This window comes from Mus musculus, chromosome 14, assembly GCF_000001635.26.
Source record: "Mus musculus strain C57BL/6J chromosome 14, GRCm38.p6 C57BL/6J".
Taxonomy (NCBI): Eukaryota; Metazoa; Chordata; class Mammalia; order Rodentia; family Muridae; genus Mus; species Mus musculus.
Window position 1 is genome coordinate 56,941,285 of NC_000080.6, and position 15,011 is coordinate 56,956,295.

General features: G+C 37.4%; 1 protein-coding gene across 6 annotated transcripts in view; it reads left to right on the plus strand.

Moving 5' to 3' along the window:
- Nucleotides 1-15,011, plus strand: part of Zmym2 (zinc finger, MYM-type 2) — a 75,830-nt gene that overhangs the window by 54,756 nt on the left and 6,063 nt on the right. For 3 of the 6 annotated variants that reach the window (XM_011245220.3, XM_011245221.3, XM_011245219.3), the window contains exons 15-23: nt 714-843; nt 1,969-2,084; nt 2,782-2,953; nt 3,402-3,479; nt 5,207-5,332; nt 6,663-6,757; nt 8,226-8,394; nt 8,893-9,044; nt 14,896-15,010. In XM_011245220.3, the coding sequence (XP_011243522.1) occupies nt 714-843; nt 1,969-2,084; nt 2,782-2,953; nt 3,402-3,479; nt 5,207-5,332; nt 6,663-6,757; nt 8,226-8,394; nt 8,893-9,044; nt 14,896-15,010 (1,153 nt within the window). The remainder of the gene's footprint in view (nt 1-713; nt 844-1,968; nt 2,085-2,781; nt 2,954-3,401; nt 3,480-5,206; nt 5,333-6,662; nt 6,758-8,225; nt 8,395-8,892; nt 9,045-14,895; nt 15,011) is intronic. The other 3 variants (NM_029498.4, XM_030248091.1, NM_001360643.1) reach the window with 1 other exon arrangement.

The following is a 15,011-nucleotide window of genomic DNA, read 5'->3' on the forward strand; positions in this document are numbered from 1 at the left end:
GACTCTGTGCTTAAAACACGGCGTCAGAGCTAAGTACCACATGTGTATATGCTAAGTGCCACATGTGTATATGCTTCGTATCATAGTGCCTAGAAATTGGAGGCAAATCAATCAACCATAGGAGACTAAAAGAGTTGGCTTGGGAGGGAAAACTGGTTGCTGCCAAATCATAAGCTCTAGTTCGGCTAACCTCTCCCTTGGTTTTATGAATTTCATAAACCTCTATATCATAGACCTCAAGCTCTACCAGAGCAAAACTTAGTGTATTTATAATTAAACTTGTAAGTCTTTGTTCTGTGTATTTTCAGGATTTTAATTTATAGTGACATTACTCTGTAGAGTGAATTCCTGCTGCTAACCAGTGTGTTTAGATCCACATTGATCCTCCAGATTATGACTGGTAATCTAGGAGTAATAATATTTGGTTATACTTTCCCACTTTTTGTGGAAGTCCACTTAAGCGTTGGAAAGCAGACAGTGAGCTGGGCATGATGGCACATTTCAGCACTCTGGAGGCAAAGGCATGTAAATCTCCATGAGTTTGAGGACAGTTTGGTCTGCGTTCCGAGTTCTAGGCCAGTCAGAACTATATAGTAAGACTCTGTCTCAAGAAAGAAAAGAAGAAAGACAGGAATAGAGGAAAGAAAACATGATCAGTACCAGGAAGATGTTAAAATTACAAAAATAAAATGTTTCTCTTTGCTTCTCTGAAGGGCTCAGCACCACCCCCTTCTCCTACACCAAACAAAGAGATGAAGAATAAAGCAATTCTTTGCAAACCTTTAACAATGACAAAAGCAACTTACTGTAAGCCTCACATGCAGACCAAATCTTGTCAGACAGGTAAGTTGAGAACTGCTGGATTGCACCTCCTCCTCCTTAGACCACTGATGAAAAAGCCATGCTTTCCTAGAGTGAAGGGCTACGGTAGGTTTGCTAGGGATTGTATCTTTTCATCTATGTGATTCTCTTTTTATATTGTCTTGAGAATGAAGAATATTGATTAAATTGTGATCTGATAGTCAATGATTAAAAGTCTAGAGTCTAACTTGTTAAAAAAAGTCACACAATCCTATAAAACTTTTCCTGGACCGATAGCTACATTTGCATGTTTCCTGTTGAGAAAATGGTTTCTTTGTGGTCTATAACAATGATAGTTTGTTCAGAAAGATATTAAATAATTTATTTAGATACTTGTTTCACATTGCAGCATTAACTGTTTCTGTTCTTCATTTTCTTTTGATATTTTTCTTTTGGGATTCTGTCTTGCTGTATAGCTCAGATTTTTCTTGAATTTAATCCTTTTGCATGCTGGGATTACAGGGTGGACTATTGTGCAGCTCAATGTTTGCTGCATTTTAATAGTTTCAGTAAATAGACTGAGGAGAATTGTCAGGACAGTATGCTGGATATAGAAGTATATTTTTAAAGGATATATTTTAATTTTTTTAAAGAAGTTGTTATGTAGTGTTTGTTCTAAGTTAGAATAGGTGTTGCAGAAATCTTTTTATCAAATCTTGTAGAAACTAGAAATTTCTTATAAATGAGTACAAAGTTATTTTCTTTTGTTGTTAAGTTTCCAGTTATTATTGTTAATATTAATACAGTTAATATTGTTTGTTGAAATCAGTTAACCAAAGACACAAAAAGCCATGTGTAAAAGAAAAAGTCATGCTTTGTGGTTATATGCTTTTAGTTGCTCTCCTAGGAAGACAGAAGCAGAGGCATCTATTAATTTAAGTCCAGTTTGGTCACAAAACAAGTTTAGCCCCCCTCCCCCCCCCCAAAAAAAAAAAACAAAAAAACCAAAACAAACCTATTATGGTGGCTCATACCTGTAAGCTCATGATGTAGGAGACTGAGGCAGGAGGATTGCCACAAGGTTAAGGCCAGCCTTTTTGACATGTTTAATGATTTTTTTTTAAAACAAAACCACATGTTGTTCTTTCCCTATGTCTTGTTTTTCAGATGAGAATTGGAAGACAGAGTATGTCCCAGTGCCTATTCCTGTCCCTGTGTATGTCCCTGTGCCTATGCACATGTACAGCCAGAATATTCCTGTTCCGACCACAGTTCCTGTTCCTGTGCGTGAGATTTAACCCTTTTAGTCTAAGCTTTTGCAGGCAGTTTGGGAAACTTGTCTGTAGTTACTAGCTTGGTAATACTGGCAAAGCTGTACTAATTATAGTTGCTGTGACAAAGTGGATTTAATGCAAGGAGGAATTTCATTTTGGTTTATGGTTAAGAACTTCCAAAGAGGTTCTACCTTCTAATGGTTCCACAGCCTTTCAAAACAGCACCAGCAGCTGGGGACCAAATGTTCAAATACACAAGCCTATGAGGTGTTGTTGACATTTATACCCAGTAGAAGCCATTTGTCCTTTTCTTCCATGGTTAGATTTTTGTCAGCTTCCTGCTATGTTGATGCTTTTTATATTTGTTTGGGCATTGCAGAGTGTTAAGTTGACGGGGATGGGTATATCTGCTGTGGCAATACTATCTCTTCTCTTCTCTTCTCTTCTCTTCTCTTCTCTTCTCTTCTCTTCTCTTCTCTTCTCTTCTTCTCTTCTCTTTTCTTCTCTTCTTTTCCTTTGTTTTTTTTTTTTTTTTAAAGTATCTGTATTCTGGAATTTTCTTGTCATGGTAAACTTCTTAGTTTTGATGTTTAGTCTTGCTAAAGACTTTCTTTGATAATGTATTTATATAGTAGTAGGTCATGCATTTAATTTGAGAAAATAGCTTGTATTGTTTAGTACACCTAACAGTAAATGCTTTCGTTAGGTGCCCGTTCCTGTGTTTCTGCCTGCTCCATTGGACAGCAGTGAGAAGATTCCTGCCACAGTTGAGGACCTCAAAAGCAAAGTTTCTTCAGATCCTCTTGATTCAGAATTGCTTACGATGACAGATATGATGACTGAAGAGGAGGGGAAAGCAGAGGCATCCAACATCAATAGTGAGCTATACTATTCAGTTTGTCGCTAAGAGGTGTGGGGGGATGGGTCCTATGTATTGTCATTATTATGGTACTTAAAGGCATATCCTGTAGCAATACTTAATAAGATGGTAGGAGAAAGGATTATAGCAGAAATATTTTATATTAATAAATACACACTTTGGCTCAGGGTTAAGAGTACTTGATCTTGCAGAAGACCTAGGTTTGGCTTCCAACACCCACAAGTTTATATCTTCCTTTAATTCCAGTTCCAGAGGCTCCAGTGTCCTCTTCTGGCATTCACAGGCATGAGACATGCAAGTGGTGCACAAATATACATATATGTACAACTCTTGTACACATAAAACAACAAAAAATTTTTATAAAGAGAAATATAAACTCCACTTTGAACTATGTATGCTCTAATGCTAAGCTTGATCTCTAGTGGAATAATTTGTTTTATTTTGAGGTGGAGATTTTGTATGTGTCCTGGGCAGTAAACTCTTGGCCTCAAGACAAGGTCTTCCAGCCTCCTCTCCTGAAGTAGGTACGGTTGCCACCAACCACACTTGCTTGTGTTTTCAAAAAAATCAAACAAAAGGTTTTTTGTTTTGTTTTGTTTTGTTTTTTAAAGATTTATTTATGTGTTTGAGAGTTGCACATGGGTATGTCTGGTCCTTGTGGAGCTTAGAAGATAGTGTTATATCCATTGGAAATGGAGTTACAGATGACTGTGAGCCACCCCGTAAGGCCTGGAAACCGAATTTAGGTCCTTTGCAAGAGCAGCTATTGCTTCTAATTCACTCACCCCCCCCCCCCTTTTTTTTAAAAAATAGGATTTGAATTCAGTTCAGTTATTTTTCGTAGTAGATTTCTAAGATATTGTTTTGTGATAGATATTCCCAGTGATTATTTTTTTTACTAATCAAATAATTTGCTTTATCTAAACCATAATTTATCCTGTTTTCTCTTAGGACACTGTTGCTGCATAGTGGCATGATTTAATATGAGTGTTTTTTTTTTTTTTTTTTTTTTGGACATTTATTCCTACCTGTAGCCTTCTGGTAATACTTAGAATCCATTTTTAGTCCTGAAATGCCTGATTCCCTTTATACGAGACAATTGTAGTAGTTGTTTTACAGTGTTCTCAGAGGTTGTAGTGGATTGTAATTAGTACTATGGGTTTGTTGTTGGTTTTTTTTTTTGTTTTTTTTTGTTTTTTGTTTTTTTTAGATAGGGTTTCTTCGTGTAGCCTTAGCTATCCTGGAACTAGTGCTGTAGTAGACTAGGGTGGCCTTGAACTCACAGAGATCCACTTGTTTCTACTTCCCAAGTGCTGGGATTAGAGGTATGTGCTACCACCCCCCAGCTTGGTGTTTGCTTTTAATTTAAAATAGAATATAGACACCCACTTGGTCTCTGTGCTCAGGTTTTGGAGGGTGAGTTCTAGGTGTATCTAATATATTACAAAATAATACCCCATGGGAAAAAGAATGAGAAGCCATGTCATGAATTCTTCATAGAAAAGTTATCTTGTGAACACCTTTATTTCCTAATTGTATAATTTGTCTTATTTTTCTTTCTGGAGACCTTTTGTCACTGTAGTATATGTTGGATAGAATGCATATAACTGTGCAAAACAACACGGTAGTTATTAACAAGCATAGCCTGAGTCTGCGGAAACTTGCTCAGAATTCAAAAAGACTGTTTGAAAATCAGTTATTTACCTCCGTAAGTTTTTTTTTTTTGGATAAAGAATTGTTTTTATGAATATCGACTTGAGGAAATGACTCCCTCAGAGAAGTGCCTGCCATGCAAGCGTGAAAACCTGAATGTGGATCCTCAGAACCTATTTAAAAGATTAGGCACAGTGGCTTTTGCCCATAACCTTAGTGTGGATGACAGGGTAGAGTAAGGAGGGAAGGTGCACCCAGTAAACAAAGAAAAAACACAGGACGTCAGCCTTTGGTGTCACCTGCATCCCTGTCTACGTGGAAGGACTTAGGACACACTGGCGAGTAGTGTGTGTGTCTCTCATTCTCACACACACGCGCGGACACATACAGATACTCTAACATAGGAGTTGTTTTGCTGTTATATTAACTTTTGAAAGGGGATAGCCAGAATATATAGGATTAAAAGTTTCCAATTTTAGTTATGAATTTTATAGTAGGTTACATATTAATATTGGTAAGTACTTTTTCCTTTGAGAAATACAGAAACTGTTGAGTTTTTTAAAATTTGATTTTTAATGATATTACTGCTTGGTTACAGGTGTAATTATTGAGACAGACATAATTGGCTCAGATCTTACAAAGAACTCTGACCCAGATATACAATCCAACATGCCCGATGTACCATATGAACCAGATTTGGATATTGAAATAGATTTCCCCAGAGGTACTTAAATGCTACTTTATCACTTTTAAATCAAGTTAAATAGTTGTATTTATCAGCAGTGTTTATATCATCACTTCTTGTCCTCATCCTTGTTTCTTTTTTCCATGTGTCCTTTGCAGTAGAGGATGCTGGGGGTGTGCTTTTCCACTTAGCTACATTCTTCTTCTTTTGTTTTTTATTTAAAAAGAAAAAAAAAAAAGAAAAAAGAAAGCTGAATTAATTTCAGGAACTTTAGAAACTAGAGAAAAATACAATACTTGTATTTTTTCAATTGAGAGGTATTGATAATATTAGGGTAGAGGTAGGGATCATGATAGGGTTTTGCTATAGTCCAGGCTGGCCCCCAGCTCAAAGCACTCCTTTCAGCCTCTGCTGCTGGGATTATAGGTGTGTGTCAAATGTGTAGCTTGGAAGCATTTTTCTTAATGTTCTTGAAAGTTAAATTCACATTTAAAGGGAAAAAGTAGATTTACTTCTTTAAAAGACATATGCCCTGGGTTGAAGAGATGGCTCAGCAGCTAAGAGTCCTGACTACTTTTCCAGAGGTCCTGAGTTCTCAGCAACCACATGGTGGCTTACAACCATCTGTAGTAGTATCTCATGTCCTCTTCTGGTGTGTCTGAAGACAGTGACAGTATACTCATATAAATAAAATAAATAAATCTTAAAAAAAAAGACATATGCTCAACTGCTTCTTGGTCTTTAGTGCAGATTAGGTGAAGTGTCCCATCTGGGTGTCTTGGCTCCTCCAGTCCCAGCCCTTGACAGCAGAGGCTGAATTAGAGTTACGAGCAGCTACTATCAAGCTGTGAGGTCCATCCAGTTTAATAAGGGCCTGTCTCGAAAAAGAAAAGTATTTCAAAGCCTCATGTGATAGTACATACCTGTAGTCCTACTACAAAGCTAGGAGGATTGTAAGATGTAGACTCTGTAACATGAGTCCCAGGCCACAAGCAGACAGGTAAAAATGTGTTTCTTTTCTCATTTCCCCCTAATTTATGAATTTCCATTGAATGAAATGTCAAGCATTCCATGAAAAAGGCTTAATAGATTAAACTAGATTGGCACTTTAGATCTTCTAACTAAATTTTTGTTGTTTCCTTTTTCTAGTATCATATAGTTGTATGATTTCTGTATTTATACTTGTTACATATTGTTTTTAGTAGTATGAATAGGGTTTTTTCAAAACTCAGCACCATGTTAAGTATGCGTCTCCTTGTGCCTATCCTAGCAGAAACTTATCCTCATGTCTGAATGATCGATCCTTAATGTTTATGTAGCATAAGCTTGTACTGTTACATTTGAAATAAAATATTTTTTAATTTGTCAGCTGCAGAGGAGCTTGATATGGAAAATGAGTTTTTATTACCACCTGTTTTTGGAGAAGAATACGAGGAGCAGCCCAGACCTCGATCTAAAAAAAAGGTACAGAATTTGTTAATGGTTTTATGTCTTTTATTCATTTAATATCTCTGTAACGGCAGGTCAGAGAAAGATGCTTTGGTGATTTCTTGTGCCTGACAATATGGGAAGATAGATGTTAAAATTTATCTTAATACAAGGTCAAAATAGAAAATAGTTGACTTAAAAAGGAAATTCAAGTCTGACAATAACAGAGACTGTTCTCTTAGTGAGCATAGTGGCACATACCTGTAAGCACTGCATTTGTCTCAGAGGAAAGGAGAAGGGGGAAGGAATTGATGGTTTCAATGGGTTAAGTTTTTTATCAGTTTTGATGAGGTTAATTAATGAAGAGAGGTATAGTTTATTCTTAAGCATGCTAACACAGAGCGAAAGATATTTTGGGAACTAGGGATGTAGCTCAGTTGGTAGAATGTTTGCCTACTGGGTTTGATTCCCAGCACTTTATAAATTGGGTGTGATGCCTCTTAATTCTAGCAAGAGAGGCTAGAGGATCAGTGGTTTATGGCCAGCCTGAAATAAATGTTTTACACACACACACACACACACACACACACACACACACACACACACACACACACACCCCAAAATAACACAGCAGCAGAAGAAAGCAAAACCAGGTATGCACTAGACAGTTTGGTCATTCATAATCTAAGTTGGTTTAGTATTCTATCAATAACTTTCTGTTTCTGATTTCCAACATAAGACAAGAGCAAAAGACACAAAGAAAATGGCTTTCACAAATTTGTCTCAGGAAAGAAAACTGAAAATAAAGGAGTGTCAACTGTATGATGAAGGTGATAAATGTTAGAGCATAGTGAGTTGGAGACTACCTGGCCTAAATAATGAGACCCTTTTCCAAAACAGACAAACGACCTTACCAGTAAACATTAAAAGAAGGCACTAGGTTTTGACTGCGGGGCAGTGTGATTGCCTAGCATGTAAATGGTGCTGACTTGATCCTCAACACGAAAAAGAAAACAAAGAGGAAACTTCCTTTTTCCTTTCTGTTGTTGTTTTGTTATTTTAAGACAAGGTTTCTCTGTCATCCTGGCTGTTCTAGAACTTGTTCTGTATACCATGCTGGTCTGTTAATCTCAGAGATAGATATACCTACCCCTGCCGCCTGAGGTAGGAGTAAAGTTGTGTGCTACCATGGCTGGCTAAGGGTAAATTTCTTATATGTTTAAGATGTTAGAAAGTTCTTCAGTCCCAAAGTGACATTTAGAATCCTATTTTTATTTTATACTTTTTACTCTGATTTTATTATATAAGTGATTTGTATACAAACATTCATGGATTTGGATTTCAAGAAGCAGTATAGATAACTATCATTAGCTCTCAGAGTATCAGCCAGTTCTAACACAAATACAATTCTTTTTGAGTTGCCTTTGTTTAAAGATGACTTGCATAGATGTCATGAAATAATATAGTCTCAGAGAAAGAATTTACAGTGTTATTTTATTACCAGGGAACCAAGAGGAAGGCTGTATCAGGATACCAGTCTCATGATGATAGTTCTGACAATTCAGAATGCAGCTTTCCTTTCAAGTATACATACGGTGTAAATGCGTGGAAACATTGGGTCAAAACTAGGCAACTTGATGAAGATCTTCTGGTATTAGATGAGCTAAAATCCTGTAAGTGTTTTGGTTTTATTATCCTAAGTTCTGTTTAAAAATCTGTTTCTGTACTCAATTACCTTTTAATGTGCATCATGCCTGGTATCTACCAAGGCCAGAAGAGGATGTTAGATTTCCGAGAACTGAAGTTACAGAAAGTTGTAAGCTGCCATGTGGGTGCTGAGAATCAACCTGGGTCCTATGGAAGAGTAGCCCTTGACTTAAACGTCTGAGTCATCTCTCCAACCTCATGATTCATTCAGTTTTAATTTATATATACGTGTGCATGTCTATGAATGTATTCTCTTTTTGTGTGTGTGTGAGTGTGTATGTGAGTGTGTGTGTGTGTGTGTGTGTGTGTGAGAGAGAGAGAGAGAGAGAGAGAGGAGAGAGAGGGAGGCAGTGAGAGCGCCAGTGGAAGCCAAAAGAGAACACCATAGTTAGAGCCGGAATTAAAGGCGATTATGAGCTGTGCAACATAAGTGTAGATTACTGATTATTTTTATTTCTTTTTAGCTAAATCAGTAAAGTTAAAAGAAGATCTACTCTCTCATACCACAGCTGAGCTTAACTATGGGTTAGCCCATTTTGTCAATGAGATCAGACGACCAAATGGAGAGAATTATGCACCTGACAGCATCTATTATCTATGCCTTGGTATACAGGAGGTAAGCTTTTGTATATGATGTTACTAAGAAAAGTTGTGGTAACGGTTTGTTTGCTGGAACTTTTAGAAAGCTTTTTATTTAGCTTACGTGTGTGTGTGTGTGTGTATGTGTACAGATGTGTGTTTTGGTGCCCAAAGAGGCCAGAAGAGTGCCAAATAGTGTTTCTAGGTGTTTGTGAGCTGTCTGATGTGAGTGCTAACATCTGAATTCTTGTCCTCATGGTTAATCAGTGAGTGCTCTTAGCTGAGCCATCTCTCCAGTCTGTTTTCTGGGATTCCTATTTGGCTAACCAGGAGAACTAGAATATAATCTCTTTGGAAATACTTAGGGTACATAAGGGATTTTTCTAAGATATTTTATGCTTTTCTGTAACAGTACATACATTGCTTATACCTTCAAGTTCTTTAGAACAAACAACAGTTGACTTAAGTCGAGTGCTCCCCTCCCCACTTTTAACAGGATTTCAGTGTTGTAGCGCTGGCTGACTTGAGACTCACAGAAACTCAACTGTCTCTGCCTTTCACATGCTGAAATTAGCATGTGCACCACCACACTCAGGTTCATGCATGTTTTGTGAGGAGTCTAATAGCATTGTGTATTTGGGCATGACATCCCTTTTTAGTAGTTGCAAGTAAATGAATTCATAGACTAGCTACAGAGTTTTCTTTAGAGTGACTGATGTTTTTATATACATATAGGGCATAAGTATAAGTGTATACACTTAACCCATACTAGCAATGCTAAGTAACTGTACATGCTCCTTGTTTTATCTGTCTAGTTAAGGAGACATTACTTTTGACCATGCAGATGTAAAGATCAAGTACTTTTCTGTATGAAGCAGAGCACTAGACTTCAGTAGGAAAAGGAGAGGAAATTTTAGACTTCTTGTTATTTTTATCCAGTGATATATTTTGTTGTATTAGAGTTCTATATAAAATTTTATTTAAAAGGACTTCCTGCTAAACACATCCTAAAAATGAGCTTCTAGGTTTTTGGTTACATGATTGGTTAGTGTCAAGAGTTTGTTTTCTGTTGTTTTAATGATACTTTCATTCTTTAAGAATCTCATGCCAGGTAGTGGTGGCGCATGCCTTTAATCCCAGCACTTGGGAGGCCGAGGCAGGCGGATTTCTGAGTTTGAGGCCAGCCTAGTCTAGTGAGTTCCAGGACAGCCAGTGTAGTTCGATAGATTCTCCCTCCATCTCCTCCTCTAGGATGCATCCCCAGCTCCCTACTCTGTTTAAAGAGGCATTGGCCTTTTGAGACTGGCTGTTTAAATTCAAGACTCACTCACCTCTTAATGTATCATCATCCCCAACTTTTGTTGATTTTTAAGTTAGAGTAAGACCTCAAAAGACATATACCAAAATGGTGGTTTCTTTGTCCTTCTTGTATCTTATCCATCCAATTTTTCATCCCTTTTTCAAACACTTTAAGCTATGTAAGCTGCTATTGCTTACGCATAGATACATTTCTTTTTTGTATATTCACCTTATGATAGTCATCTTATATATTCTATACCTATTAGTTTTAGCAGGTTTTTTTCCTCCTAATCTTTCTGCTTATATAAGCATGTCTGTCTGTTCCTTTCTTTCTCTTTTTTCGGCATTGTTTTAAATAGCATGTTCTTTTCCCCAGTACACTGTAGAATGGAAGTGGTGAGAGAAGAGACCTTTGGTTCATTTATGGTCTTGGAAGGGAAGTCTTTAGTCTTTTACTGTTGAGTGTGATGTTACCACCCCTTTTGTTAATTAAACTTCCTGTTATCAGATTGAGGAACTTTTCTTAGTTGACTAAAACCTTTTTGAAACTTTTTTCTTTATTTATTTCTATTATAATTAGTTGTTGAATTTTGTCAGCTGCTTTTTTGTATCTTTCACATGATCCTAAAATCCTATGGCTTTTCTTCTTTATTAATAGCAGTATAGCAATTCAGATATTAAGCCAACATTATGTTTCTAGCATACATTATACTTACTCCTTTTAAAAAATATACATTGCCAGATTAGATTGGCTGATGTAACAGTTTTTGTAAGCATTCATGATAGGTAGTATCCACAACTGTTTCTTCTCTTTATTTGGCTTTGGAGTAGCAGTGTTCATAAAGTGAATTGAGGGGTGTTTCTTTTTCTTACTTTCTGAAAAAAATCGATGAGGATTGTTAGCTATTCCTTCTATAATATTGTAGTGAGGTTCACTGATAAAACTATATGGTCTTGGATTGATTAACTATGGATGGGAAGAATGGTTTTAAGTTACTAATTCTTTTAGCTTATTTAGAGATCCTTTGCTTTTGATTCGGAATCACTTTGGCAATTTTGTCTTTGAAGACATTTATGCAAGGTGGGCATGATGGTGTGCACTTTTAACCCAGTGCTGAGGCAGCCAAGTGGAAGGATTGTAAGTTTAAGGCCAGCTTGGGCCACATAGTAAGGTCCTGTCTCAAAAAGAAGAAATTAGTTGTTAAATTATTGAGTTTACTAACGTAAGGTAATCATTCTCTAATTTTCTTTTAATTTTGGAAGAGTATGCTCTTTTATTTCCAATATTATTAATTTATGCCTTGTAGTTTCTTGAACAGTATAGTTAGGAATCAGACTTTTCCACAAAAGACAAAACGCTAAATATTTTAGGTTTCCAGTGCAAGAAGAAAAATCTAGGATATTATACAATTTCTTTTTTTCCCATTTATTTATTTATTTATTTTGTTTGTTTGTTTATCCTGATCGCAGTTCCCTCCCTCTCGTCCCAGTCCCACCCTTACAGACCCCTTCCTCCATTACCCCTACCCCTTCTCCTTAGAGAATGGGAAGCCCCTCCTTGGGTACCTCCCCACCCTAGGATATCCAGTCACTGTAGGACTAGGCATATCCTCACCCATTACGGCCCAGCAAGGCAGTCCAGTTAGGAGGAGGGGATCCAATGGCAGGCAACAGAATCAGAGACAGCATCCACTCCAATTGTTAAGGGACCCACATGAAGACCAAGCTGCTCATCTGCTACAAATGTGGCCTAGATCCAGACCTGGCATGCTCTTTGGTTGGTGGTTCAGTCTTTGTGAGCTCCTATGGGCCCAGGTTAGTTGACATTTTAGGTCTTCTTGTGGTTTCTTTGACCCCTCCTGTTCACTCAATTCTACCTCTCAACTCTTCCATAAGACTCAAAGCTCCACCTCATGTTTGACTGTGGGTCTCTATCTGTTTCCATATGTTACTAAGTGAAGGCACTTAGGAGACAGTTATGATAGGCTCCTGTCTGTAAGCGTAGCAGAGTATCATTAATAGTGTCAGGGGTTGAATCTTTTACATGGGGTGGGTCTCAAGTTGGGCTAGTCATTGCATTCCTTCAATCTTCATCTTTATCCCTGTGCATTTTATAGGTAGGACAGATTTTGGGTTAATGGTTTTGTGGGTGGGTTTAATGTCCTTCTCCCTCCTGGAAGTTCTGTCTGGCTATAGGAGGTGGCCACTCAGTCTCCATATCCCCCATCATACAATTTCTTAAATAAATACCTGGTTAAATATGCCAGTTGGAAAACTCTGTTCTTTTGTTGAGGAAAGACATTACTATGTAGTCCAGGTTGGTCTGAAACTCTTGTGAAGGCCTCAAATTTAGAGGAATCCTTCTGTCCCTGCCTGATGGAAGTTACAGGCACACAGCCATTGCTGGCTTTCTGTGGGTGCTGGGAATTTGAACTCAGGCCCTTAGGATGGTAGGGTGGTTCTTGTCCACTGAGCTATCACTCCAGCCTCCATAAATAGTAACTTGATATTATCCCAGAATTTCTTCTGGGATTTTATCCTTGAGTATTCTATAGGTAAGAATGTAGTAAAGATATTGTTTTAAAGCTTCGAACAATGTTTATTTAAGAAGCAGTAAAACAATGGCCTGTATAGTTAATTTAAATTCTAATCAAATGAGAAGTTTCCAGTAATTATAAAATACATTCAACTTAGAGGCTTTGTGAGCCTCTAAGACTACATTTATAGAATATAAGTAAATTTATAATATTTATGCTGTGAACTTGAATTTTACTAATCCTTTATTTTAATTTTTTTTCTGTTTACTGGACATTTGCATGAACTTAGGAAATTAACATACTCCTGTTGATAAATTACATTTGCTGACTGCTATTAATTGTTTTTCTTTGTACCCATGCTAAATGTTAACTGTTTTTGGTTTGTTCTGATAAGGAGAGAAGAGTTGAATAGTAGCTTATCTAAGATACACAATTTGTATGTCTAGATCAGATGTGGTAGCATAGTACTTGGGAGCCTGAGGCAGGTAGGTCATGAATGTGAGGTCAGTCTTGACTACATAATGAGTTTATGGCCTTGCCTGGGCTACCTAGCCCTGTCTCAAAGTAATCAAGTAGAATCTGAGCAGTTTGACTTTAAAAATTTTTATAAACCAGGAATATGTACATGCCATCCAGTGTGAGGCAGGAGGGTTGTGAGTTTGAGACAGTAGAGTATGGGCAGTGAAGGAGAATAGCAAGGAGGCCACAATAATAAGCTTCACTCAAGTATTTGAAATATTTATACCAAGTATTGGTAGCACAGTTTTGGAACAAATTAATTTTACCCAAGTATCTCAGGGAAGGGTGTGACAACAGGCTGAGGAGATGGCTCAGTTGGTAAATTGCTTGCAGGACAAGCATTAGGACCAGAATGTGGATCTCTAGCACCTTATAAAAAGCCAGGTGTGGTACTGACTGCTTGAAATCCCAGGGCTGGGAAGGTGGAGACAGGAGGCCTCTGACTTCCTGGCTAAGCAGTCTACCTGAATCAAGTGGGCTCCATGTTTAGTAAGGGACCCTGTCTCACAAAAACAAAGAGAACCTCTCTCCCTCCTCCCTCCCCCACCCCACTCACACACACACACACACACACACATACACACACACACACACACACACACACAAATGAGTAATAATAAGAAAGACTTAAATTTTTTGAAACACAGGTAGAAAATTTCCTAGATCGAAGGAATGAGAGTTGAATGACATCCTTAGAAGACAGAGTCAGGGCATGGTTTCCCAGGAACCATGTTTATTTAACATGGCTGGAATATCAGGTGTGAAGTCATACCAGAAAGGGCCTGGATTTGTTTATAAATTGTTTAATTTTAAAGTATAAGGATTGTTTCTGTTTTGGTTTCTGCTGTACTAGAAATAAAAGCCCAGGCCCTTGAGTATACTAGATATGTACTCTCCCTTGTGTTGCATCCCTGTTTAGGTTCTCAGCATTTTCAAAAGCACACTGTGTATATGCTTACACACAGGTTTTTTGGCAGAGGAAGGGAAGAACATAGGCAGACAGCTCTTTATTGTTTTCCTTTAATCATTAATCTTTAAAATATATATCTTTTCTCCGTGTATGATATAAACATATCATTCTATATATTACTTGACAGACTGATAAGAGAGAGAGTGTGTTATGTGTGTGTTTGATGAAGGTCTGTGTGTACCACCCTGCACAGATGGCAGTCAGGACAGCCTTGTAGAGTGGGTTCGGAAAAAACTACCTTGGGTTGTCAGGCTGTTGCATGGCAGATGCTTTACCTGCAGAGCTATCTCACTGGTTCCAAACTGATGTTTCTTACCCAGTTTTTACATTCAGGATTCTATGTTATACTTTCCAGCTTTGCATGTTTTAAGTAACAGGTTAATTGGGAATTTATGATTTTTTTAACTTGTACACACATACCCAAGTGCAGTAATCTCTTATGTTTTATTAGAATTCTTGCTTTTCCTAAACATAAAGCTCTTTTTTTTTTCTTAAGAAATGCAAAGTGTGATACATTCACTGTTTATAATTAGCTGGTTTTCCTTCAATAATTTTTTTTGTAGTACTTATGTGGTAGTAATCGAAAGGACAACATATTTATTGATCCAGGATACCAGATGTTTGAGCAAGAACTGAATAAAATACTCCGAAGTTGGCAACCAAGCATACTTCCAGATGG